Source organism: Callorhinus ursinus, unplaced genomic scaffold, assembly GCF_003265705.2.
Source record: "Callorhinus ursinus isolate GAN/ISIS: 27379988/994484 unplaced genomic scaffold, GSC_fseal_2.0 scaffold21, whole genome shotgun sequence".
NCBI lineage: Eukaryota > Metazoa > Chordata > Mammalia > Carnivora > Otariidae > Callorhinus > Callorhinus ursinus.
Window position 1 is genome coordinate 4,021,820 of NW_027397083.1, and position 23,173 is coordinate 4,044,992.

Below are 23,173 nucleotides of genomic sequence, written 5' to 3' on the forward strand. Positions count from 1 at the left end.
AATTCAGACCCGGCTATGTTTGACTCCAAACCCTGCGGGCTTTCCACAGCGGGACACTGCCAAGCTGGGAGGAACCAGTCACAAGGAGCCTTTGGGTAGGACTGATAGAGGAACACTGGGGAGCCATGGCCCTGAGGGAGCATGACACCAGGCTGGGAGGCCGTGGGCAGCTACCAGCTGAGCTGCTGAGAAATGCTTCACGTGCATCAGCACAGTGTCCTCTCAGCGGGAAGAGCGAGCTACCAGGGAGCCGCCCCCAATCCTTACTTCAGACCGAGGCAATGTCCTGTTGGTATCACAGGGGCTACAGGAGAAAGTTGGATCAAGAAGGAAGAGCCATCGGGGGGGGGGGACATGCAGGGCATGGAATGAATGGGTGAATGAATACATAGTCCTAGAAAAGAAGTCCTAGAAAAAAAATTGGGGAAAAGTTATCCCGTGTTTAGAGGCCTACATGGGAATGTGGCCAGAAAGGGATAGAAAGCTCTAAAAATGGGAAATGAGGACAGCCCATTTCCAGAAACCCTTGCACAGTGCAAGGCCGTGAGCTGAAGAAAGCGTGGCACTGTAGAAAGGCCTCTTGACACTCAAAGAGGCAGGGTGTAAGACGTAGAAGGAAGAGAAGGAAGTCCTGGATAAACTGAGACTCGGAAAAGGTGCAGACAGTAAAAGACACCTTTGGTTATGTGCAGAGCGTGAGGAATAAAGAGAGGATTCATTATATAGGGTTTCGCGTGGGGGTGGGGGTGGGGGTGTCAGGTTAGCAGTCAGAAAACAAAATACTCAGCCCCGATTTGCTTCATTCTCCCGCAAGGAAGAGCATTTCTAAACTGGGTCGAGTAAAGCAAAACATGATTTAGAGGATATTGAAACTCCAAATAGAAGATAGTAAGGGAAAACCTAAGCACCTAGCCATTTATAATGAGGTGCAAATCCCAAAGCGTCGAAAACCTTTGCGGAGAGGATCCCGGAACGCTTGCCGAGGTAGGTGAGAGAGACACAGGGGCCCCAAGAGCCTGAAGGCTGCAGATGTCCTGACACTGAGAAAAGTGGAAAAGGTAGATTCTGGAAACTCGAGGTGGGTGTATTTGAGGTGAATTCCTCCCCAAAATTTATTCTAGTATATGTTAGACTGGGTTTGAGAACCCCTAGAAAAAGAATCCGAATCTTCACTAAGAGCAAGATAAGGTAGATGATAATACCAACAGTAATTTATTATTTATTTGGATGGCCACCAGGAAAATTCCCTGGACATGGTGTGCCTCGTTTCCAGTTAGACATCGGAATGTTTCCCAGTTGAGATTACCAGGGAAACCGTGATCTCAGAGATCACCCAGTGAGGTGGATTTATAACCCATTCACCACTGTGCCCCTCTCCCTCCAGTTGGTGACTCACTGGATGCACATCTGGGGAGAAGTCTTAAAGTTCCAAGCTCCTGACTCTGCGTTCAGTCAGCTCAGTAGTTTCCCGTGCCTGCCACACTCACCATGTTTGCAGATGGCACTGCTACTGGGAGGGAAGGTTAACATTGGATGTCAGAATCTAGCTTCTAAAATATCTTGAAACGGGGCTGAGAGCAACAGGATGAGTGAACAAGCAGTGGAAAGACTTGCATTTATTTTATCTATTTATTTTAGCTTAAAACAGTGCACATTCATTGTCTTACAGTTCTGTAGGCCAGAAGTCTGGAAACAGGTCTTGAGGGTTAAAGTCCAGATGTTGGCAAGGCTGCATTTCTTCTGGAGGCCCTAGGGGAGGATTCTGCCATGCCAGGTTCAAGCCGTGTTCCTTGGCCTGTGACTTCATTCATCCTCAGAGCCAGCCGCGTAGCATTTTCCAGTCTCGGAAAGACCTGCGTTTAGACTTGATTTGATTTCTTTAATGAGCTGCACAAGCACAGGATGGAGGAAGTTTGTCTTGACAGTGGTGCCCGTGGAAAAGGCTGGGGGCTTTCCACGGATGTCCGTTGGAATTGAAACCAGTAGGAATAGAGCCACTACCAGAAAAGATAGTAGTTCTCCCCATCCCTTCTTATTTTAAGTGCAAAAGGGTGAGACTGAAAAGTATGTATGTCTCCCTATAACCATTCCTCTCCCCAGGAGGAGTCAGCCTGATGTAGATCCTCCAAGAGGTATTCTATGCACATAAAAGCAAATGGGTACTTTTTTATGTAAATGATAGCATACTGTACACCTTTTTTTTTTTTTACTTAACAGTAAATCTTAGAGATTATTTTATGTCCCTTATATGAAATAATTCCTCATTCTTTTACAAAGGGTGTATAGTATTCTATTGTATATGTGTGTGTGTGTATATATATATATATACATACACAGTCTAATATATATATACCTCAGATGTATATATATATACACATATATATATATCAATTTATTCGATGGGTCATCTGTTGCTGCACATCTAGATTATTTCCAATATTCTGCTATTACAAACAATGCTACAGTGAATAGCAGCATGTCATTTCAAACATATGGGCATGTATCTGAGAAGCAGCTTTTCAAGAAGTGGAATCACTGAGTCAAAGGGCATGTACATTTTTAAATTTGGTAGGCATTGTCCAGTTACCCAGTTGTTCCAGTTGACCATCCCACTAGCAATGTATGAGTTTTTCCATCTCATCACTAATAGAGTGTGTTATAAACCTTAGCGCTCTTTGACAACTTCAGAGGTAAAAAAATGATGGCATCACATTATGATTTTCTTATTCTAATAGTTATTTGTATTTTCTTTTTTATTAACTGTTTATATCTTGTACCCATTTTTTACTGAGTTTTTTTCTCAGAACTCTTTATATATTAAAGAAATTTGCTCTTTGTGATATGAACTACAAATATGTTTTCCATTTTATAGTTTGTCTTTTGATTTTTTTTTTTTTAAGTACGCTTCACACCTAGTGTGGAGCCCATCGTGGGGCTTGAACTCAACCCTGAAATCAAGACCTGAGCTGAGATCAAGTGTTGGATGAATTGAGCCACCCAGGTGCCCCTCTTTTGATTTTGTTTCTGGCAGTTTTGCTGTGTAAATATGTTTCTCTCTTAAGCTGTAGGAAATGTATCCATCAATTTTTTTTTATGACTTCTGGATTTTATGTCATACTTCAAAGTTCTTCTTCACTCTGAAATTTTTTAAAAATTATCACTTGATTTCTTTCAGTACTTTTTTAATTTAATTTTTACGTTTAAATATGGAATCCACTTGTTATTTGTTTTGGTATAAGACATGATGTATGGATCCAACTTACTATTTTTCCAAATGGCTACACATTGTTCCCATACAATTTATTGAATCATGTATTTCTTCTCTGATTTAAAATCCCACTTTTAGGGGCACCTGACTGGCTCAGTAGGTGGAGCTTGTGACTCTTGGGGTTATGGGTTTGAGCCCCAGGTTGGGTGTAGAGATTACTAAAAAAATAAACAAACTTAAAATGGGGCACCGGGTGACTCAGTTGTTAAGCATCTGCCTTCGGCTCAGGTCATGGTCCCGGGGTCCTGGGATCAAGCCCCGCATCGGGCTCCCTGCTCCACGGGAAGCCTGCTTCTCCCTCTCCCACTCCCCCTGCTTGTGTTCCTTCTCTCGCTTTGTCTCTCTCTGTCAAATAAATAAATAAAATCTTTAAAAGAAAAAAACTTAAAATCCCACTTTTGTAGTATTCTAATTCCAGTATGTATTTGGATCTAATAGTGGATTCTATATTCCATGCCACTGATCTACTTCTTTTGATACATTTGAAAGAAATTACAGTGTGTTGATATTTTAAATTACATTTCAAATGAAAGCAATAAGTTTGTTAGAAAAAGTTTGGGAAATAAAAAAAATTCTACAGAGAAAATGTCATCCCTGAACCTACCAAAAATAACTAAATATTTTGGTGTTTATTCATCCAGGCTTTTCCTATGTAATTGTATTTTTTTACCCAACTGCGATGATACTATGTAAGTCTAATTTTCCATCCCCCAAATTTAGTGTGATGTGATCTCACTGCCCTAAGTGAAACCAGTGATCATCTCACCCAGAATCCACTCCTTTTTTGCCATCTTCCCAGATACCCATGCAAGAGGTGGACTCTTCCAGCTCCTTCCCAACCCCCTCATTCTAGTCACCAAGCCCTCTTCTTTTCCTTTCATAGACTCACAGGCCCTAGTCTGTGAAATCCTCTCAATATACAGTTGAAGAAGACCAAGAGAGGGGAAAATATCCTGTAAAAGTTAAGAGTGCTTTTAGCCGCAAGAAACAGAGGATTCAGCTCAAAATGGTTCAACCAAGAAGGGGATTTATCATCTCCCATAATGAGAGGTCCATAGGAGGGTAAATCCAGAATGTGTTAACTCAGTGGCTCAGTGATATCATCGAGGACCATGATCCTTGACATCTGTCCATTCTGTCATCCCCAGTGTATTAGCTTTTGTCTTCATGCTTTTCCCCACATGGTTGCCAGATGGTGGCAGTAGCTCCAAGTATCATCTTCTCATACCATATTACAGATGGCCTGGAAGAGGGCATGCCCCTTTCTAATCCCACATTGCCCAAAGCAGGAGCTGAGGGTAGTTGGGAAAGGTGGGAGAGCATTTTGGGTTGTCACAATGATTAAGGGATACTATTGGCATCTAGTGGGCAGTGGCCAGGGATAGTAGATGTCCTATGATGTTTAGGACAGTTAAGCAAAACGTTAGCTCTCATTCCTTACAACATTAATGTAGGTAAAAAAAACAACCTGGTTTTCCATACAGAACAAGCTTTTTTGCATGGTTTTAGTGCACACTGAATTTTCCAAGAATGCAACTTTCCTGTAAATTGGGGAAGGATTGTAATTTGTTTTGTTTACAATTTCACCAAGAGTTGTTCATGTTAGACATCATAATGGTGTTGGGGCTCTGGACAGCACACCCTTGTATCAGCATGTGTTTGTGGTTCTTGCACTTGTGGTGATTCTGTGGAAGATTCTATACTTCTAGAAGTATAAACATCCATCTATATTTGGTATTTATTCTAGTGTGGCAATGTGCAAGTATTTACATATTGAAAAACATTATTTTAATAAAATTACTTTCCTTTTTTTCTTCTTTATATCACGCTTGGAGCATTATATTGATTTTTTTTTGAAAATATGTGTCAGTAGACTTCATTCTCTATGAGTTTCATTTCAGTGTAGGAAAGGAGACATTCCAAAATACTTATAATAAAAGAAATTAGGTCAGACAGGATTGAGACCCACGGGCTAGGAGAATAAAGTCTAGACAGCTTATCCTGGCACTTAAAATCCTTCACGCTCAAATTCAAAACCCATTTTTTGGACCTGTTTCCCAGCAGCATCCCTGGATTTCACACTTCAGCCACACCAAGATTATTCATTTTTCAAACACACCAAGCAGTGTAATAGCACATATTGAGCGCTTACAGTATGCCAGGCTCTGTGCTGAATACGTTGAGTAGGTCTTTCAGTGCTGTCGACAAGCCAGCGAGGCAGAGATGACTTTTCTTGTCCCCATTTCACAGGTGGGGAACCTGAGGTGGAGCTGGGATTCAAACCCAAGCAGTGTGATGCCAGTCACTGCACTTTACCGGGACTGTATTGCCTCTGAGGGGGATGGTCCTGCTCCCTGTCTTTTCTCCCAGGATGCCTTTCCCATCTCTTGCTACCTGTCAAGGTCTAGGGCAGCCTTCAGGACTTCTATCGGTGTCTCTTTGTTCAGTAACTCTTGGGTCAGGGCCAGCTTCACGGGAGGCAACTTTTGCAGCTCCACGAGCCCCGCCCTTCAAAGGTCTCAATGCCTGGTTGAATGCTCTATGGTTACCATTTAAATCCTTAATTTTTGAACAAAAGGCCCAGCATTTTCATCTTGCACCAGACCTTGCAAATCTGGTAGCTGGTCCCGACCAGGGCTGTTGGCCACCACATCTTCACATATGGCCTTTCCATGTGGCCTGGGCTTTCTCACACCAAGAGAGTTTCAAGAGAGAGAGTGAGCACCAGGCAGAAGCGGTATCTCCCTTTACGACCCAACCCAAGTCCTCCTCTTAAGAGGGGAGTGGCAAGGTCAAGGTATAAAAAGAGCATGGGGGATGGGAGATACTGTCATAGCTGTCTTTGGAAAATGCCATTGGCCACAACTGCTAAGAGCAGGTCACCTCCCCATCCCAGGCCTCAACCTCCCTGTGTGTAGAAGGGGGCTGGGGGCCCAGTCCCCCTCTGGGAAAAGGCCAAGGCAGAGTTGGGAACCTGATCCTTATAGGCGCCCCAGCTTTCCCAGTCTGGGGTCACTTATCAAGCACTGAGAGGACCTGGAACCCTGGGGGATGGGGCTAGAACCCCCACCCAGGAGCTCTGAATGTCTGTTCCCCCCCCCCCCCCCGCCCCGAGGGCTGAAATCTCTGAGGAAGGCAGAGACTCCACACGCCCTGACATCTGTTTCTCCTGCCGGCATCTCTGCTGGGCTAACAATTCCTCGTCTTTCATTTCTCCCTGGGGCATGTTGTTGTCTTTCTCATTAACCTCCCCTCAACTCCCAGCAAGGTCCCTAGACTCTGAGCTCTGCTAATTCCCTTGTAATCCACTGGCAAGCCAGGAAGCTAATTAAATTGTGAGCTTGTGCGGGTGCTCTGTCTGCCAGTCTTTGACAGTCTCTCTCCCGTCAGTCTCCTCCCTTGCTTTTCCTTTCTGGCTAGCCCTGCATAGTTTAGATTCATCGGCACACTTGTCCTCTTGCAGGTCTCCCTGATGGCTCTTCTTCTGTCTCCTGTCTTTCAGCTAGAGTAATCTTTAAAATACAGCTCTGAGTTCTGTCCCCTCTGCTGCAGGATAATCTGAGCTCCTTAGCTGGGCATTTAAGCACATGCACCTTACCTGCCATAACTTCCAATCACAAACCCTTCCCTCCGGAGTTGAATCATGGAAGGTCTCCTCCCCAAGCCCTGACACCTTTGCTCATATTATTACCTTTGATGGGATCCCACCCCGTACTCTTCCATCTCACTGTCAAATCCTTGCCATTATTTAAAAATAGCCTTCTCTGTGGGGCACCTGTCTGACTCAGTCAGTAGAGCATCAAGACTTACTCAAAAAAAAAATAATAATAATTTTTTTTAAAGAGCTAAATTAAAAAAGAAAAAAAATAGTCCCTTCTGTGACATCTTCCTTACACCAGCCCCCCCCACACACTGCTGGTGGAATTCCTCCCTCCCTGAGTTCTCATAGCAGTTACCAGCTCAGCTCCTGAGGCTGATCTCTTTCCACCTATTATGCTTCTGTCCACATCCAGCCACTTCTACTAAATGCTTAGCTCCTTGAGGGCAGAGTCTCTAGGTCTTTTTCATCTCAGCGTCTTCCTGAGCGCGTACCTAAGACCGTGCCTTAAAACCCTTCATTGGTGTTTACTGGCCCAACATGGCAACTGGGGCTGGAAGAGGGAAGAGAAAAGGGAGGGCCTCTGAGCTGAGTCGGTCCCTTTCAAGCACTCTCTCTCCCACTAGCTTCTGTTCACATCTCATTGACCATGCCCGACAGCAGGAGACACTGGGTACATGGTTTCCCTTCAAACTCAAGAGCACATCCCTCGTTTTACAGATGAAAATATAAGATCTAGAGAGGATCAGAGAATAGGGGAGGCTGCTGAACATGGTTAAGGATCAGGCTTCAGAGCTAAACACACCTGGGTTTGAATCCTGCCTCTCCCTACATATAACCTCTTCATTCCTCGTTTGTAAAATTGGGTTAATGGTATCTACTTCGGGGGATGTTAAGAAAATTAAATAAGGTTAACGGATGTGAAAAAGCACTTACCATGGTTTAAGACACAGTTATTGTCCATTGTCTTAGTTTGGGTTCCCCCAAAAGCAGCACACTTCAAGACAAAGATTTGGGTGCGAGTAGTTTATTTAAAAGTTAACCCCAGGGCTCCTGGGTGACTCAGTCGTTAAGCACCTGCCTTTGGCTCAGGTCATGATCCCAGGGTCGTGGGATCGAGCCCCGCATCAGGCTCCCTGCTCTGCGGGAAGCCTGCTTCTCCCCTCCCGCTCCCCCTGCTTGTGTTCCCTCTCTCGCTGTCTCTCTCTCTGTCAAATAAATAAATAAAATCTTAAAAAAGGGGGGGGGATTGTGGCCGACACAGTTTAGCATTCTGCCTTCCTCAGCCCTCTGGCCACATCCCTGCGTGACTCATCCCACCCTCACCCTGCTTCATGACTTCCCATAGGCCCATGACCCAAGCTTTTGAAACTGGTGAAGGAGACAGTCATGATCTAACTGGGGCTAGACAAGTACTTCACCCTAGGCCCCAAATACCCCTAGTGCCCAGCCTGAAATGCCTCCATTCATTTCCTTCCATTGAGGCACATATTCCTCATCCTTCACCTAACACCCTGAAGGAAATTTAACGAGCCCATCATCATTATTGACGCCTTCATGAGGACTAACCTGCGTCAGACTGACTGGGGTCACATAACTTTTGAGAGTTGCAAAAGGAAAGCTCCAGAGGGCAGAGGGCTTTCCAGGGTGCCAGGCTTCTCTGTGTCCACCCACATCTGGTCTGTGGCAGAGCCGGGACCAGAGTGGAGGCCTTTGGCATCAACCAGGGGCAGATGGAGGGCACCAGCTCCTGGTACATGAGAGCCATCCACTCAGTCAACATCTACTGAGTGCCAGGCCCGGGGGGGTGGGGGGGGTGGGGGGGGTGAGACTCCGCCCCCAGGCAGGAGAGACCCCCACAGCTGTTGGAAGACAACAGCAGCCCTGATGAAGGGAGGCCGAGATGGCTGCAGGGGTCAAAACCCAGAGTGGAGGCCATGGGGGGCCCTGATGAGTGCTGGGGCGGGAAGACCACTGTTCCCAGCCCTGATGTCTGGCCGGATCCTGCTACCCTAGCCCCAGCTAGGCAGGGTGTCCGTGTCCCTCCCCACCAGGCCCTCCGAGCCCTCCCAGTGCCTCTCTCAACCTTCTTCCTTCGTGTGGGCACCAGGGAAGCAGTGTACTCAGCCAAACCTCAATTCTGCCCCAAGGAGGCCCTTCCTTTGCATCCCCTCCCCAGGGGACCGAGGCTGACCCTCCGAGGTCTGGGGGCATGGTCTCCCTCCTTCCTTCCTAACCAACTACGGGCATTTTCAGATTCAGAAGCAAGGAAGAGAAACTAGGTCACTTCAAGCGCTTTCTCTACTGGTGACATTGACCCGTTTACCCTTCTCTTCCCTCAGACCCCCTCCCCCAGTGCCACTCAGCCCGGACATCTGGCCCAGACAAAACCTCACCTTCCACTGTCCTTGCCGCCCGGGGGCTTGTCCAGGGCGTTCTGCGGCAGTCCCCTCTCCTCAAACCGGGGAGGAGGCCGGTCTGGGGAGTGCCCTGGGCCACCCGCAGTTTGTCCTCTACCTCCGGCCTCAGTTTCCCCGCCTGCTAACTTGGCTTGATGGTGCGTGTTCTGTGGAGCCAGAGGATGAAGCTCCAGGGAGGTCACGGAGGAGGAAGAGCCCAGGGCGGGGCGCAGCCTGCGCAGGGCCCTCCTCGGTGCGGTGCCCCTAGGCCCAGCGCGGCTCCCCTTCCTCGGCGCGCCCCTCCCTCTCCCTTCTCCTCCCCTCTCCCCCTTCCCGCCGCTCCTCGCGCCGGTCAGCTCGCCTCGCTCTTTAGCTGTCCTCGTTCCCTGACGCCTCGCTGCCCCGCGCCCGCCCCGGGGTCCCGGGGTCCCAGCGCCCCGCCGCCGCCGCCGCCGCCGCCGCCCCCGCCAGGCCGGGCCCCGCCGCAGCGCGGGCGGTCAGTGCGCAGCCCCGGCGCCCGCTCGGAGCCGGGAGCCCGGAGCCCGGAGCCCGGAGCCGGATCGCGGGCTCGAGGCGGACCCGACCCGCCCGCCGCCCCCAGCCAGGTGAGGGCAGCTCAGGGCCGGGGAGCCAAGCTTTCTCCCGTGTGGAAGCGGGGGCGGGCGAAGGCGCAGGGGAATCGGGCTCCTTGTTCGCTGAGAGGAGGACCGGAGAGCTTTTTCATGAAAGAGGCTCAAGGGCTTTCACTCGGAAGGGATGGATGAAGGAAGGTTGGCATGGGGGCGGGGGGTGGGGGAGCTCTAGGGTATCCCCTCCTGAGGGATTTCTTTTTTCAGGAGGAAGGGTTAAGTGGCTTCTGTAAAACGGGGACTTATCTTCTTGGGAACATGAGGGGCTTTCAGGGTGGGAGGAGGCTCCGGCGAGGCTTGAAGGAGGGGGTAATTGGGGAGTGCGGTTTGGCGGGGAGCGGGGCTCCGAGATCGCCTTCGCCTGACACCGCGGCACCTCCCGCGTCGGTTCCGGGGCTCTGGGTCTGCCTAGGTCTCCGTGTCCCAGTTTTGTCTCTTTGAAGATGACTATTTTGAGCCCCACCTGGACAGAGCTAGGAACAGCCATTTCCTTTCCCGGAGCTATGAGGCCCACCTGACACCCTCCCACCTCTGACCTGACCAGGGAAGGGGGTTTAAGGAAGGATGGGGACTTAGGGATCTGGGAAATGGCAGTGCTGGGTGAGAAATGGGCAGAGGCTGGGTACTGAACACACGGAGGACCCTCTGGCCCTCGTGGGGTGCACCAGACTCTGCAGGGAGATTGCTGAAGGTAGGGTGGGCAGGTGCTTCTGGGGCAGGACCTGCTAAGGGAGACGAGCAGGGTCGGAAGGAGTTGAGATGTTCCCACACTCCTAGAAGGCAAAACGCTAGAGTTCTTGTTTCATTGGTTTTATTTGCTTTTTGCTTTCTTTCTCTTTCACCCTGGATCCCAAGATTCATTCCACTTATCTCCCCTCCTATTTTTGCAAAAAAGGGAAACTGAGGCTAAGGACAGGTTGGCTGGAAATATCTGTGTCTATGAGGAATAGATGGGGGAGAGGAGGGTGTACTGAATCTGGAATCAAAAGACCTTGGTTCAAGGTTGCCTCAGTGTGCATGATTACCTTGGGCCAAAATGCTTCCCCTGTTTGGGCCTTGACTTTCTCATCTATAAAGTGGGAGAGGGCCCACCTGTCTCGAAGGTTTGCCGGGAGACCAGATGTGCCCAAAGAGCTTAATGAAAGGGAATACTCAGGAGGTGCAATCGTCATCACTGTAGATGGGTCCCCTCCTTCCTCCCTGCCCTCATCAAAGGTATCTGCTAGCCCATGGGGTGCCTTTGTAGGAATTACAAAAGGTCCCTCCTCTGGAGGGAGAGAAGGTTCAGCTGGGTTAGGGACTTGGGGTCTTTATTATGAAAATTAGAAAAAGGCACACTTTCCCCAGGTGCAGCAGCTCCACACTGTGGGGCAAGTAGAACGTGAGCTAGATTCCAGTGCCCACCTACCCGAAGGTGAATGTCCTTGTGTAGGGTGCATCTGCCCCTGGCAGCCCTTCTCAGCAAGCCCCCAGTGTCTCTAAGAGACACAGAGCTACACACACTCCCAGGGTCCTTCCCAGAGAAGCCCATATCCAGGCTGTTGCCAGCTCATTTTCTTTCCTACTTTGTCTCTACTTCAGGGCCTTTGGGTATTCAAGCCCCAAAGCCTATGCCCTACTAAGAAGCATGATGGAGTTAAGCATTGCTTTCACAAGCTCCCAGGGGTAAGAGTTACTGAGTCCCTAACTCCTTATGTCAAGAACTCTATCAGATCACTCTTCTCAAGGCCAAGAAGAGAAGCATCTGCACACCTGGGCAACACTGCCATTCACAAATGGTGTTTGCACCTGCTATCTCAGAGCATCCTCACAGTAAGACTGGGGCAGGTCTCCCCATTTACATAAAAGAAGCCATGCCCAGAGAAGTTAAGGAATTTGCCTAAGGTTTCACAGCATTTAAGTGGTAGAGCCAGGAAATGAGCCCAGGTCGAGCTGCCAGTCTTTCACTCCACCACTACTGAGGAACAAAGCTGCTGACCTCACAGTCTTGCCAAAGCCTTGCTGCAACTGTTGCTCTCCTTCTCTATTCACAGGAGCCCCTGGTTCTCTCCTTCTGCTCAGTGACCAGCCCTCAAGCCCAGAGGAAAGAGTCACTGTCTCTTACTGTGATTTCACGGGGAGGGAGCTAGGTCAAAGCCCAACTGTTCTGGCCTCTTTACTGCAAGAAGGGCCCCCCCGGGGAGTCCAGAGGTCCAGAGTGGCGGCTGACCCTTGTGGGTCAAAGGCCAGGAAAGGGGTCAATGAGCAGCTATCTCTCTTCCTGTCCATATGGGGGCTGAAAGAGTGGCCATCAGTACAAAGAACTAGTGCCTGAGTAAGGGGCAGGCCAAGGTCCATAGAATAGCCACAGGAAAATTCAGCAAACCAGGCTGAAAGAAACTCAGACGCCCTGACCACCCTCTGTGGTGCCAAGGTGGGGAGGGGGGAAGCCCAGCGACAGGCTATATAGGCCCCTTCCACCAAAGCATTTCTGCTTGTATCTGTGGTATAGGTGTGTGAGCTTTCACTTGAGAAGGGGGTTCGTTTCTTACAAAAAAAGGAGAATCACTGGCCTAATCTTCTGGTTCCCAAAGTGTGGTCCCTGGACCAGCAGCATCTGCATTACCTGGAATTTGTGAGAAATGCAAACTCTCAAGCCTCCTCCTAAACCAAATGAATGGAAACTCTGGGGGCGGGGGCCCAACAACGTGTGTTCCAGCAAGCCCTCTATATGACACTGAGGCCCGCTGAAGCTTGAGAACCGCTGACATAGTCCAAGTGTGTAGGAAACCGAGTCCTAGTTGTGGGTCAGGGGCAGAGCTGTGAAAGTAACGCGTCTCCCAGTCTCGGAACTCGGGGCATCTGGGGGCCGCCCCTGGCACAGCCCCCTCTCCTTCCCCTTCTGCCTCCCCTCCCAGGCGCCATGCTGCTGCTCCTGCTGGGCCTGCTGGGCCCTGCCGCCTGCCGGGCCCTGGGGCCGGCTCCGGGCTCGACGGAGCTGCGCTCGGCCTTCTCGGCCGCACGCACCACCCCCCTGGAGGGCACATCGGAGATGGCGGTGACCTTCGACAAGGTGTACGTGAACATCGGCGGCGACTTCGACGCGGCCACAGGCCAGTTCCGCTGCCGCGTGCCCGGCGCCTACTTCTTCTCCTTCACGGCTGGCAAGGCCCCGCACAAGAGCCTGTCGGTGATGCTGGTGCGCAACCGCGACGAGGTGCAGGCGCTGGCCTTCGACGAGCAGCGGCGGCCCGGCGCGCGGCGCGCCGCCAGCCAGAGCGCCATGCTGCAGCTCGACTACGGCGACACGGTGTGGCTGCGGCTGCACGGCGCCCCGCAGTACGCGCTCGGCGCCCCGGGCGCCACCTTCAGCGGCTACCTGGTGTACGCCGACGCCGACGCGCCTGCGCGCGGGCCGCCCGCGCCCCCCGAGCCGCGCTCGGCCTTCTCGGCGGCGCGCACGCGCAGCCTGGTGGGCTCGGACGCGGGCCCGGGGCCGCGGCACCGGCCGCTCGCCTTCGACACGGAGCTCGTCAACATCGGCGGCGACTTCGACGCGGCGGCCGGCGTGTTCCGCTGCCGCCTGCCGGGCGCCTACTTCTTCTCCTTCACGCTGGGCAAGCTGCCGCGCAAGACGCTGTCCGTGAAGCTGATGAAGAACCGCGACGAGGTGCAGGCCATGATTTACGACGACGGCGCGTCGCGGCGCCGCGAGATGCAGAGCCAGAGCGTGATGCTGGCGCTGCGGCGCGGCGACGCCGTCTGGCTGCTCAGCCACGACCACGACGGCTACGGCGCCTACAGCAACCACGGAAAGTACATCACCTTCTCCGGCTTCCTGGTGTACCCCGACCTCGCCCCCGCCGGCCCGCCGGGCCTCGGGCCCCCGGAGCTCTGAGCCCCGCCCGGGGAGAGGAGCCCAGCGGCGGCCCGGGGCGTGCATGCCGAGAACGGCCGGCCGGCGCGAGCATGACGGCCCGCCCAGTGCGGCTGACCCTGCCAATAAAGTGGGCCTGCGCCGGCGCCTGTCCGCCTGGGGTCCTGCGCCCTGTCTTGTCTGCGACGCTGTGGCCTCGGGCGGGGCGGGAAGGCACTGACTACTGCAGACCGGGGGTGGGGGTCGGAGGGCCGAGGGCAGGATTTGGTCAGGCCCGGCGAGGGCGAGGAGATGGGAGTTTGAACTGAACCTGACTCGACCAGCCCCTTGCGGGACTCCCCTTCACGTTACTTTCTAGTCAGTCCCTCTGCCTCCTTCCCACTGACCTACCATGTCGCTTAGGGTCCAGCTGGTTCTTTCTTGTGACAAGGGACCACACCCTGCTCCCTTTCTGGGAATACGGGATTCAAGGAAACAGAACAGTCTTTCTTCTAGCAGGGTGTGTGTGGGATGAGACACTGATACCTGGTTGTTCCAACTCCTGCCCTTCCACAACGGGGAGGGTGAATCGCCCAGGGCAGGGGTTAAACAACTTAACTTTGGCATAAAAGGGCACAGGCTGCAGACCAGAACAAAACATTTTATGGGACAGCTACACAGGATCAGGAGGACTACACCAGCCAGACTCAGCTTGTCTCTCTCAATCATTTCCCTCGCAGCCTCCCTTCCCCTCTGAGGTGTTCATCTGAGACTTGTTGAGATGGACCAAAAAACCTGCTCCCTCCCCACCCCGCCCCACCCCCACCAAGGAAAGGTAATGTTCTTCCACCTGCTTTCCTCCATTCCTCCAACAGACTAAAAATGTCCAGTCTATTCTAGTGCAGATGGGGAACTTGGGGCACAGGGACTCCAGAGCATTGGTTGGGATTTAAAAGGGTATGTAAATTAGGACTGGGTGCTGGGCATTCACAAGGTTCCCACAGATTCCGCAGGACTTGTCACAGACTGCCAGGGTAGGACTTGGAACGTCGGACTTGGCCTTCCTTGGGGGCAGCTTTCTTTTCAGCATCCTTGAACACACTTCTCAACCCTAACCCCAACACATACCTGCAATTCCTGCTTTTAGCTCTGTGCCTGTGTCCTGAGACCCAGGCTCTTAGCCCACCAGGGCTCAGGGAAGAAAATGGGGCAGGGGTAAACTGCGTTCAGGGTACAATCCAAGCCCAGAGACCTGAACACAGTGGGAAGGACCACGTGCCAGATGAAAGCCACTGCCCAGGCTGGGTCTGGCTTGGGCCACAAGTTGGGGGGCAGTGGTGGGTTGGCAGGTGGAAGGGGAGAGTCAGGGAAAGGGGTCAAGGATCAAGGCCCAGGGCCCCAAAGATGGGGGCTGCCCCTGGGGGCAGAAGCCCTTGCACAGGTCCCAGAGTGTTTCCTGTGCCAGCAGGGCGAAGACCTGAGCCCAGCGACCTCTCTCTTCAGCCTCACTAGCCTCATGGAGCCGGTAGACACAGGACAGGCCTGTGAGGAGCAGATGTTCAAAGTCCCAAGGGCTAAGAGGAGGCCCTTTCCGCAGGTCCTGGAACCGCCGCAGCCGCTGCTTGGCACCCTCCAAGTCACTGGGCACGTGTTGCTGCAGGAGGAGCCTGAGTCGGCGGCCTGGGTGTGTGGATGCCAGTTCCTCGTCCTGGATACGCAGCTGCCCCATGACATCCAGCTCCAGCCCAGCCCAGAGCAGCTGCAAGGGGAGCCATGTAAGGGGTGGGAGGGCAGGGCAGGGCAGGGAACAAGAGTGGGCCAGGGAGGGCATAAGCAGGCAGTAGGACCCATGCTGGGTTACCCTCCCACCCCCCCCCACCCAGCAGGGCTAGCTTGAGACATCCCCCCTTCCCAACCCTAAGCTTAGGGACCTCTGGACACTCCCTCCCCCATATCCCAGGCTGGAGGAAAGACCTCAAACATCACTTCCGGGGCCTCTGGCTCCTGCAGGCCACCTCCCACGCTGGCGCTGTCCATGGGCTGCCCTGGGGCAGCAGAAAGGAGTCAGGCCCCTGCCAAGCTCCACCCTGAATACCCCAGCCTTCCAGAAGTGCCCCTTAGCTATTTGGTAGGAATGCCTAGAGGTTCTTCTATCTACAAAAGAGCAGGAATGCCATCCCATGTCCCCCTTCCCTTACACACACACACATACACACACGCATGCACATTGACATTCAGCCTCCCAGGCATAGGTCTTGTGATCCCCAAATCATCATCCCAAACCCAGATACCACCTCAGCAAATGTCCAGGACTCCTCCTTGAACTTCTACAGTTCCCTTGGCAGAGAACTCGACCATTGGGTCACAAGACACTTCACTTCCCACTTCCCCTCCCTATAATCCTCTGGGACAATGTGACCTAAAACAGTGCCAGTGACTCTCCCCAAGGGTCAAGGACCCCTTTAGGAAGAAATCTACTCCTTCCTTGCTCCTCAGTAGTGATCATGCAAAAGGCAGGGAAGCCAGGCACGGCAGGTTGTTTGCTGCAGCTTCCTTCATCTCACACTCTGGTGTGCCGCCCAGCCCTTAGAATGACGGTCCCAAGCCCAGGGCAGGTCCAGAGGTCCTGCTTTGCACATCTAGAATAAGGCCACTGTCCACCTCTGTCCAGGGCTGGCACTGAGGGCACCTGGAACTACCTCCCTTCACTTGGGACTTTCTGGTTCCAGGGTTGGAGCCCAGACTATTACCCCTGTTGCATAGGTTAATCTGGTACCACGCCCACAGTGCCTACGCCCCGCTACGTTCAGATAGAACCGACTTTAGCTGCTATCAGCCAGCAGCATTCCTTGGCTCCCATCCACGCCACCCTAAAGCCCTGGTACCTGGACGGTGCTGGGTTGTAGTCACCCCAGGGAGAAGGCAGATGGTTACTATCAGCCAAGCCAGGAACTGCATCGTCCCAGCCATGCCCCACCACGTCCTGAGTCTTCCTCTCCCCGGCTGCTCTCTGCTCCTGCATCCACCCGCCACACAGCACGGCTCCAACTTTCCACCGCAGGCTGCTCAGGCGTTCCCTATTTTGTGTGTCAGCCTTCAGTGCTAAACAGGGAGGGGTTGGCTCTGACTTCCCAGGACCTTTCCATCACATGGAAACGTGGAATCTTTAGTTGCTGGCAGTAGGAGTCTGGCTCCCTGCTTGTCAAGCCCTCAGCCTGTTCCTGTCCAGATGGGCGGGATGCTTGCTTACTAGAAAAATGGTGCTTGGTAGCAAATAGCTCTAGCTTGGCCCTCCCAAGAAGTAGGAAAGAGCCCAGGCAGTAACACTACCTTACTATCTGTCCTCACCCCCAAAACATCCTGCAGCTGAGCTCAGGCTCTAACACCCAGTCCAGCCCAGCCCAGCCTCCAGGGAGCCCCTCGGCAGCCAAAAGCATCAGCTGCAAAGCTTGGTTCTGGAATTGCAATGGTTCTCCAACTACATGGCAGGCTGGCTGCGTGGTCCCATGGACCAGCAGAGCTGAGCACTTGCACCTCGGGTGCCATACTGACCCCAGGCTGGTTAGGGTGGAGTCCTGTCACCTAGAAGACGTATCTGCAGCTTCTGAGTATCTTCTGCAGCAGCCCTGGGACTTCCTTTGCTTGCTTACAACATTCTCAGCTCTGGCTGGAGTCTAGGAAGATTACCTTAGCCCAAGCGTGATGAGCTGTTAAGACAGCGGGGACCAGGATGCAGGGTTCAAGACTCTAAACTGAGCTGTGGCTCGTGGAACCCTGTGGATGCTTGGATGGGATGGGGGTGCGGGGTTCCCTGGTTCCACTAGACCCCTCGACCCGTCAGCTGCCACCAGTCTGCTGTGACCAGGGGTTTTCTCCTGCAGTTGTTGAGGGCCCTCCAGTTTTCAGGAGACGCCATGCCACACCCATCCTAAGCCCTGTGGACAGTGAGAACTTTCCGTCTCAGCTCCAGAATCCCTCTCAGAAGTACATCCAGGCCTGCAGGTCACCATGTCTGCAACTGTACTAAAAGAGATGCCTTGGTTGGTATTCTCTTTAAGGGACAGGGGGGAAAAAAACCCTCTCCCGAGTCAAGCTTCACTTGTACCGGTAAGCACACAAGAACTCATTCACCTAAGGATTTTATTTACAGAGATGCTCAGTTATAGATAAAATGCTTTCTAGTATCCACATGCCTTCCTTGGAGCTACTTGGTTTCAGGTTTCTTGTCTCCTGCTTCAAGCTTGAGACTCTCAGGGGGCTGGCGATAGGCAGGGAAAGCCTCCCATGGGCTGTTCAGGTCAAACTTGCGGAACTCCTGGGCCAACTCCACAGGCTCAGCCACCACCCGCTTCACCTCATCGTCATAGCGTAACTGCAGAAGAGAAAGACAGGTTTAAGCACTGAGGAAGACCTTGTTCAGAGCTACTGAGCCGCTAAGGAGCCTATGTTCCCAAGGGCATGGGTGACTTCACCAACTGCATTACTTCTCTGTCCTTGAGTGCTATTCCAGCCTCTGTCAGCAAGTCTCCATGCACTTCAGTATTACCGATCAAGTCACATCCCACCCTTAGTCCAAAATGGCCTGCTCTCACCCAGCCGGGCTCCCCTGCTCACCATCCCCACATCATAAGCTCTGAGCAACTTTTCCAGCACCACTGACTTTGCTCACCCATCCACTCTTTTTTTTTTTTTTTAATTTTTTTTATTACACCCATCCACTCTTATAAGGAAATGGTAAGCATCAGCCCAGGATTAGGAAGCAAGTCAGTGGCTGAAAAGTGAAGCTAAACTAGCAAGCACTCAGGTTCAGACCATGTGGCTTTGGCATTATCACTGTCAAGATGCAAGGCAATAAATTTGGCATTGCTTTTCCTGGTGGGAGGATCAGCTGGATAAGGTACAGACAAACAGGTGGTGCGGTGAAGAGGCAAACCAGATAAGGGAGACAGTGAAAACAAGGAGAGGGAAGTAGCCCTCCCTAACCAGAAGTAGCTGGAGAAGCAAATGAGACCATGCAAAACACTGAGAAAACAGGCATCTTTGGGTACTGAAGAGAAAGGGTGGATTGCTACTAGCTCAGCATTTCTAAAAAGTTACTTTGCTACAAAATCACTGTTTATGTATGCAGTAGACCATCTTCCTGCTCATGAACAACCTGTAGCACAAGGGTGGTAAAGCAAAGCACTGGAATTCTTCATAAGGCCCTTGTAGTCACACGTTACTGATCCTGCCTCTGACCATTCTCAAGGGCTAAACATTAAGTGTCTTCCCTGTCAGGTGCCTTCTCAGAGGTCCAGGGCAGGGTAAAATGGTCCTCTGCTTTTAGATATTGTGGACAGACGAAGTGTGTCCTCAAGGTCACCCTGGTCATTAAAGTGATCATTTTGATAATGGCTGGTGTCAACTGAGTATTTACAGGACACCAGGCTGTAACCATACGTCATTTAGCTCACCATAAATCTTATTAGTTAAGTACTATTGTTACCATTTTGCAGTTGAGAAAATCGTCATAAAGAAATTAAGTAACAGGACCCAGATTACAAAAGCGATGCTAGGATTTGAATCCAGAGCCTATGTTCTCCCCGCCCCAAGGCTATGCTCTTAGACCCACCACAATACACAGACCATGTTCCCTGCCAGTCCTTCCCCGAGGCTGCTGCCCCAGTTTCAAGGTTCGTCCTACCTCAATGTAGCCAGACAGGGGAAAGTCTTTCCGGAAAGGATGTCCCTCAAAGCCATAGTCTGTCAGGATCCTTCTTAGGTCAGGGTGGTTAGCAAAGAAAACTCCAAACATGTCCCAGATCTAGGAAAAAAAGGCCTTCAGGCAACTAGTCCATCATGGCCAACACAGGGGTGAGGATGCACTGCATGCAATAGTTTCAACCAATTCTGCAACTCTGGCCTAGAGTTACTATCTAGTAACATGTCTAGTAACTTACCTCCCTCTCATACCAGTTAGCTGCCTTGTACACAGAAACAGTGGACTCAACGGGTGTCAGCTCATCTGTATAGGTCTTCACACGGATCCGAGAGTTGAAGCGCAGAGAAAGCAGGTTGTAAACAATCTAGGGAGAGCAAAAGGAACTGGAGGACCAAGATGGCCACACAGTCTGGGGTGGGAGTCCCTGAGTGAGAACATCAATGACGAGGATACAGTGTGGGTTAGGATTCTACCTGTGAATGTGTCTTCTGTCCTGAAGCTCAAAAACCTCAAGATCCTCCTATATTTACAACTACTTCTGAAGGCCTAAGCCATGCTATAGCTTAGCATGTCAGCATGCTTACCTTTGCTCATGGTATTCCCTTTGTCTGGGATGACACTGGACCCCCACCACCCCCAATCCTTTCTGGGCTCATTCCTGGTCTCTTGGTCATCCATGAAGGTTCAGCACTAACTTTCTCTCTCTCTTCAAAGCCTCCCAACAGAACTGAGTGCCTCTCCTGTGTTCTCAGAGCATCTAACATCCCATGCATTATATGTTATCACGGTCAGCCCTTTATGTGTCCTTCTCCCTCACTAGAGTTGGGGGGGGACTCCTTGAGGGCAGGTATTGGGTACTACTTCTCCTCTGATCCCAAGATCTGGCAAATAGATGATTAGTAAAAATCAACAGCTAAACGTATTAAGAACATACCATGTGCCGGCAATCTACCCGTACTATCTCATTTCATCCTCACAACCACTCTATGAGGTAGGGACAATTTTATGCTTATTTTGCACATAAGAAATCTAAAGCTTAGGGGCACCTGGGTGGCTTGATAGGTTAAGCATCTGACTTTGAACCAAGGTTCATGATCTCAGGGTCCTGGGATCAGGCTCCCCACTCAGCAGGGAGTCTGCTTCTCCCTCTCCTTCTGCCCCTACCCCGTTTGTGCATGTGTGTGCTCTCTCAAACAAATAAATAATCTTAAAAAAAAAAAAAATCTTAAGCTTAGATTAAACAAGGGGCACTGGGTGGCTCAGTCGTTGGGTGTCTGCCTTTGGCTCAGGTCATGATCCCGGGGTCCTGGGATCGAGCCCTGCATCGGGCTCCCTGCTCTGTGGGAAGCCTGCTTCTCCCTCTCCCCATTCCCCCTGCTTGTGTTCCCTCTCTCGCTGTTTCTTTCTCTGTCAAATAAATAAATAAAATCTTAAAAAAAAAAAAGACTAAACAAAATGTCTTAAGTCACGTAGCCTATTAAGTGGCAGAGCTAGGATTCAAACTTGAGGTTTGCTTGATTTGAGGCCCTAGTTTAACTGCTGTGTGGCATTGTTTGTATCGTTGTATTGTTTGACCTGAACTAAAACTAAGGAGGCCTATGGTTCCCATTGGTAGCTATCACCCTAAGACACACAAGCCTTTTCTTTACCCACCAAATCTTCTCAAATTTCCTGACTGACCTCAAAACGATTCTGCCGAGTAGGGATGTCCACTGCTGTCAAGTCAGCCAAGGATTTGAACTGTGCATTGGTGTGATCCCTAAGGAAAGTCAGCACTGGGATGACTCCATCAGGATGGATACAGATCTCTAACTCATTGAAGCAAGACACCTGCAAATACAGAAAGAGAAAAAAGAAGGAACAAAGAGCTATTGAGAGAGCAGCTAACTTCAGATGGAGTCTCCTGGTTTAAGACAGAAAAAAAAGTCCAAGTGGGATAGAAGAGACTGGTTTCTTTCATACCAGGCTGCCTACTCCTACATACCCTGAGAACATGGTTCTTTCTTGACCCATGACCAAACCACGGTTGTGAATATTACCTGAACTTGTTGGACATACTTGGGCAGGATTTCAGCCACATACTCTCCAAAAGCTGAGAGCTGCTTGTGGGCCACATCATCCCGTGGTCTGACAGTGGCTGGAAGGAGAAGGCATATTTAACAGAGGAATGGAGAAGGCAGCAGCCACGCCTGCATTCAGTCTCTTGGGCTCCCAAGGGGTGTTGCCTCCCAGCAGGGCTCCCTGCAGAACCTTGAAGAAGGTGAGGGTGGAGGGTTCCTCGTCCAGGGAAAACTTAGGAAAAATGTCACCTACAGAGTCCACAAAGACGCTTCTTATTACTGCAATTGGGGTATTTGCCGCTTCTCAAAGCTATTCCCTGGTTCTTCCTTCACAACGCCTGCATTTCTACTAAAGCAGCATATTATCTCAACTCTTACCAGACCAGGAACTCATTAAGGGTGGGAACCAGAACGTTTGCTTCTCTGTTATCTCCTTAGCACCTGGCTCACAACAGGTTCTCAAGCTAAGAACTTCAGGGCTGAAGGGCCCTCAAAGATTATCTAGTTGAAACCTTTTGGGGTGGGGGGCTAGGTGGTTCAGTTGGTTAAGCGTCTGCCTTTGGCTCAGGTCATGATCCTAGGGTTCTGGGATGGAGCCTGCTTCTCCCTCTCCTCCCTGTTCATGCTATGTGTCGCTCTCTCTCAAATAAATAAAATCTTAAAAAAAAAAAATTTTCCCGCCCACTGATAAGGAAACTGAAGTCCAAAAGGAGGAAATGCCAGGTCTCCTGACTCCCAATCTGCTTATGTTGATTGTAATATATCTCCATACATCCATTCACGCATCCCTCAATCACTGAGTACCCACACATCATAGGTTGCACACACCGTGGTTAAGTGTTCTCTGCCTTTGGCAGCAGGCAGGACTGCTCTGTCACTCACTAGTTCTGTGACTCTGGACAAGTTACTTCTCTGAATTGTCTCCCCATCTATAGCAAGAAGATCACAATGCTATCTACCTCATAATATTGTTCTGAAGACTAAATAAAATCATTTGCTAAATCACTTAGCAAGCTGCCTAACACACAACCTAGCACTCAATGCGAACTATCTTAACAGGACTCTAAGACCCAAACGCTGTTTCTTGCTCTCAAAGAGCTGACAGTTTAATCAGAGAGAAAAAGAATCATGGAAACGGACAAGCAGTAATCAGGGCCAGAACAGGGAGACATAAGGACACAGGGAGAGCCCGATTCTGCTCGCAGAATGAGGCCTACTGCAGTCAGGTTTCCACAAGCAGAGATCTGCCAGAGGACACAGGGAAGGGCATCCCAGGGCAGGGGGCAAACACCTGACGAAAAGAATGAAGGGTCCCCCGCCTGTAGTCCCGAGAAGGGCCCGGCCCGCACATACTCACGGCGCGTGTCGGCCGCGGCGCTTTCCCTCCTCACCGGCAGTAACAGCACCGAGGGTCGCCCGGCCCCTGCACCGGAAGATAAAAAGACAAGCGCAAGGTGAAGCTTAATGGGCTCCCTGCGCTAAGCGCGCCTCCGCTCCCGCCCTGAGCCTCAGCCAGCTGCCCCTGGCTTGCCCCTGGCTTACCCCTGGCCAGCGCCACGGACCCCACTAGCCCCCGCCACCACCCCCTCGCCGCCGCCGCCGCCGCCATGTTCCGGGATGCAACCAGGCAGGCAAGGCAAGACCCACAGGGCACGGAGCCCCAAGGGCACGGACCGGAAGCGG

General features: G+C 51.4%; 3 protein-coding genes across 5 annotated transcripts; 1 reads left to right on the forward strand and 2 right to left on the reverse strand.

Annotated features, from left to right (window-relative positions):
- The first annotated feature begins 9,704 nt into the window (after positions 1-9,704).
- Positions 9,705-13,904, forward strand: C1QTNF4 (C1q and TNF related 4). 2 transcript variants are annotated; one of them, XM_073904600.1, is made up of 2 exons: positions 9,705-9,870; positions 12,792-13,904. In XM_073904600.1, exon 2 carries the CDS (start codon positions 12,797-12,799, stop codon positions 13,769-13,771), a length of 975 nt encoding a protein of 324 aa, XP_073760701.1. In that variant the 5' UTR covers positions 9,705-9,870; positions 12,792-12,796; the 3' UTR covers positions 13,772-13,904. The 2 variants fall into 2 exon arrangements, with proteins under 2 accessions (XP_073760701.1, XP_025734650.1); XM_025878865.2 differs by having other exon boundaries at positions 9,738-9,870; positions 11,928-13,904.
- A 656-nt stretch (positions 13,905-14,560) lies between these two features.
- Positions 14,561-16,834, reverse strand: FAM180B (family with sequence similarity 180 member B). Of its 2 annotated transcripts, XM_025878464.2 has the most exons (3): positions 16,615-16,834; positions 15,704-15,774; positions 14,561-15,488 (listed from the first exon to the last, which is right to left on the reverse strand). In XM_025878464.2, exons 1-3 carry the CDS (start codon positions 16,697-16,699, stop codon positions 15,093-15,095), a joined length of 552 nt encoding a protein of 183 aa, XP_025734249.2. In that variant the 5' UTR covers positions 16,700-16,834; the 3' UTR covers positions 14,561-15,092. The 2 variants fall into 2 exon arrangements, with proteins under 2 accessions (XP_025734249.2, XP_073761005.1); XM_073904904.1 differs by lacking the exon at positions 15,704-15,774 and having other exon boundaries at positions 16,615-16,753.
- Positions 16,835-17,852: 1,018 nt separating this feature from the next.
- On the reverse strand, positions 17,853-23,167 carry NDUFS3 (NADH:ubiquinone oxidoreductase core subunit S3). Its single transcript, XM_025878397.2, has 7 exons — positions 23,033-23,167; positions 22,848-22,913; positions 21,470-21,567; positions 21,111-21,260; positions 19,669-19,794; positions 19,413-19,532; positions 17,853-18,101 (listed from the first exon to the last, which is right to left on the reverse strand). The coding sequence occupies exons 1-7, from the start codon at positions 23,097-23,099 to the stop codon at positions 17,934-17,936; spliced, it is 795 nt and encodes a 264-aa protein (XP_025734182.1). The 5' UTR covers positions 23,100-23,167; the 3' UTR covers positions 17,853-17,933.
- Between the last annotated feature and the right edge of the window lie 6 nt (positions 23,168-23,173).

Coding starts and splice junctions, on each gene's coding strand:
- C1QTNF4 (XM_073904600.1), top strand. CDS start 12,797: ATGCTGCTGCTCCTGCTGGGCCTGCTGGGCCCTGCCGCCTGCCGGGCC.
- FAM180B (XM_025878464.2), bottom strand. CDS start 16,699: ATGGCTGGGACGATGCAGTTCCTGGCTTGGCTGATAGTAACCATCTGC. Junction 15,775..16,614: donor TACAACCCAGCACCGTCCAG/GTACCAGGGCTT, acceptor CTGCTGCCCCAG/GGCAGCCCATGGACAGCGCC. Junction 15,489..15,703: donor CCCCGGAAGTGATGTTTGAG/GTCTTTCCTCCA, acceptor CTCCCCTTGCAG/CTGCTCTGGGCTGGGCTGGA.
- NDUFS3 (XM_025878397.2), bottom strand. CDS start 23,099: ATGGCGGCGGCGGCGGCGGCGAGGGGGTGGTGGCGGGGGCTAGTGGGG. Junction 21,261..21,469: donor AGTATGTCCAACAAGTTCAG/GTAATATTCACA, acceptor CTGTATTTGCAG/GTGTCTTGCTTCAATGAGTT. Junction 18,102..19,412: donor CCCTGTCTGGCTACATTGAG/GTAGGACGAACC, acceptor TCTCTTCTGCAG/TTACGCTATGACGATGAGGT.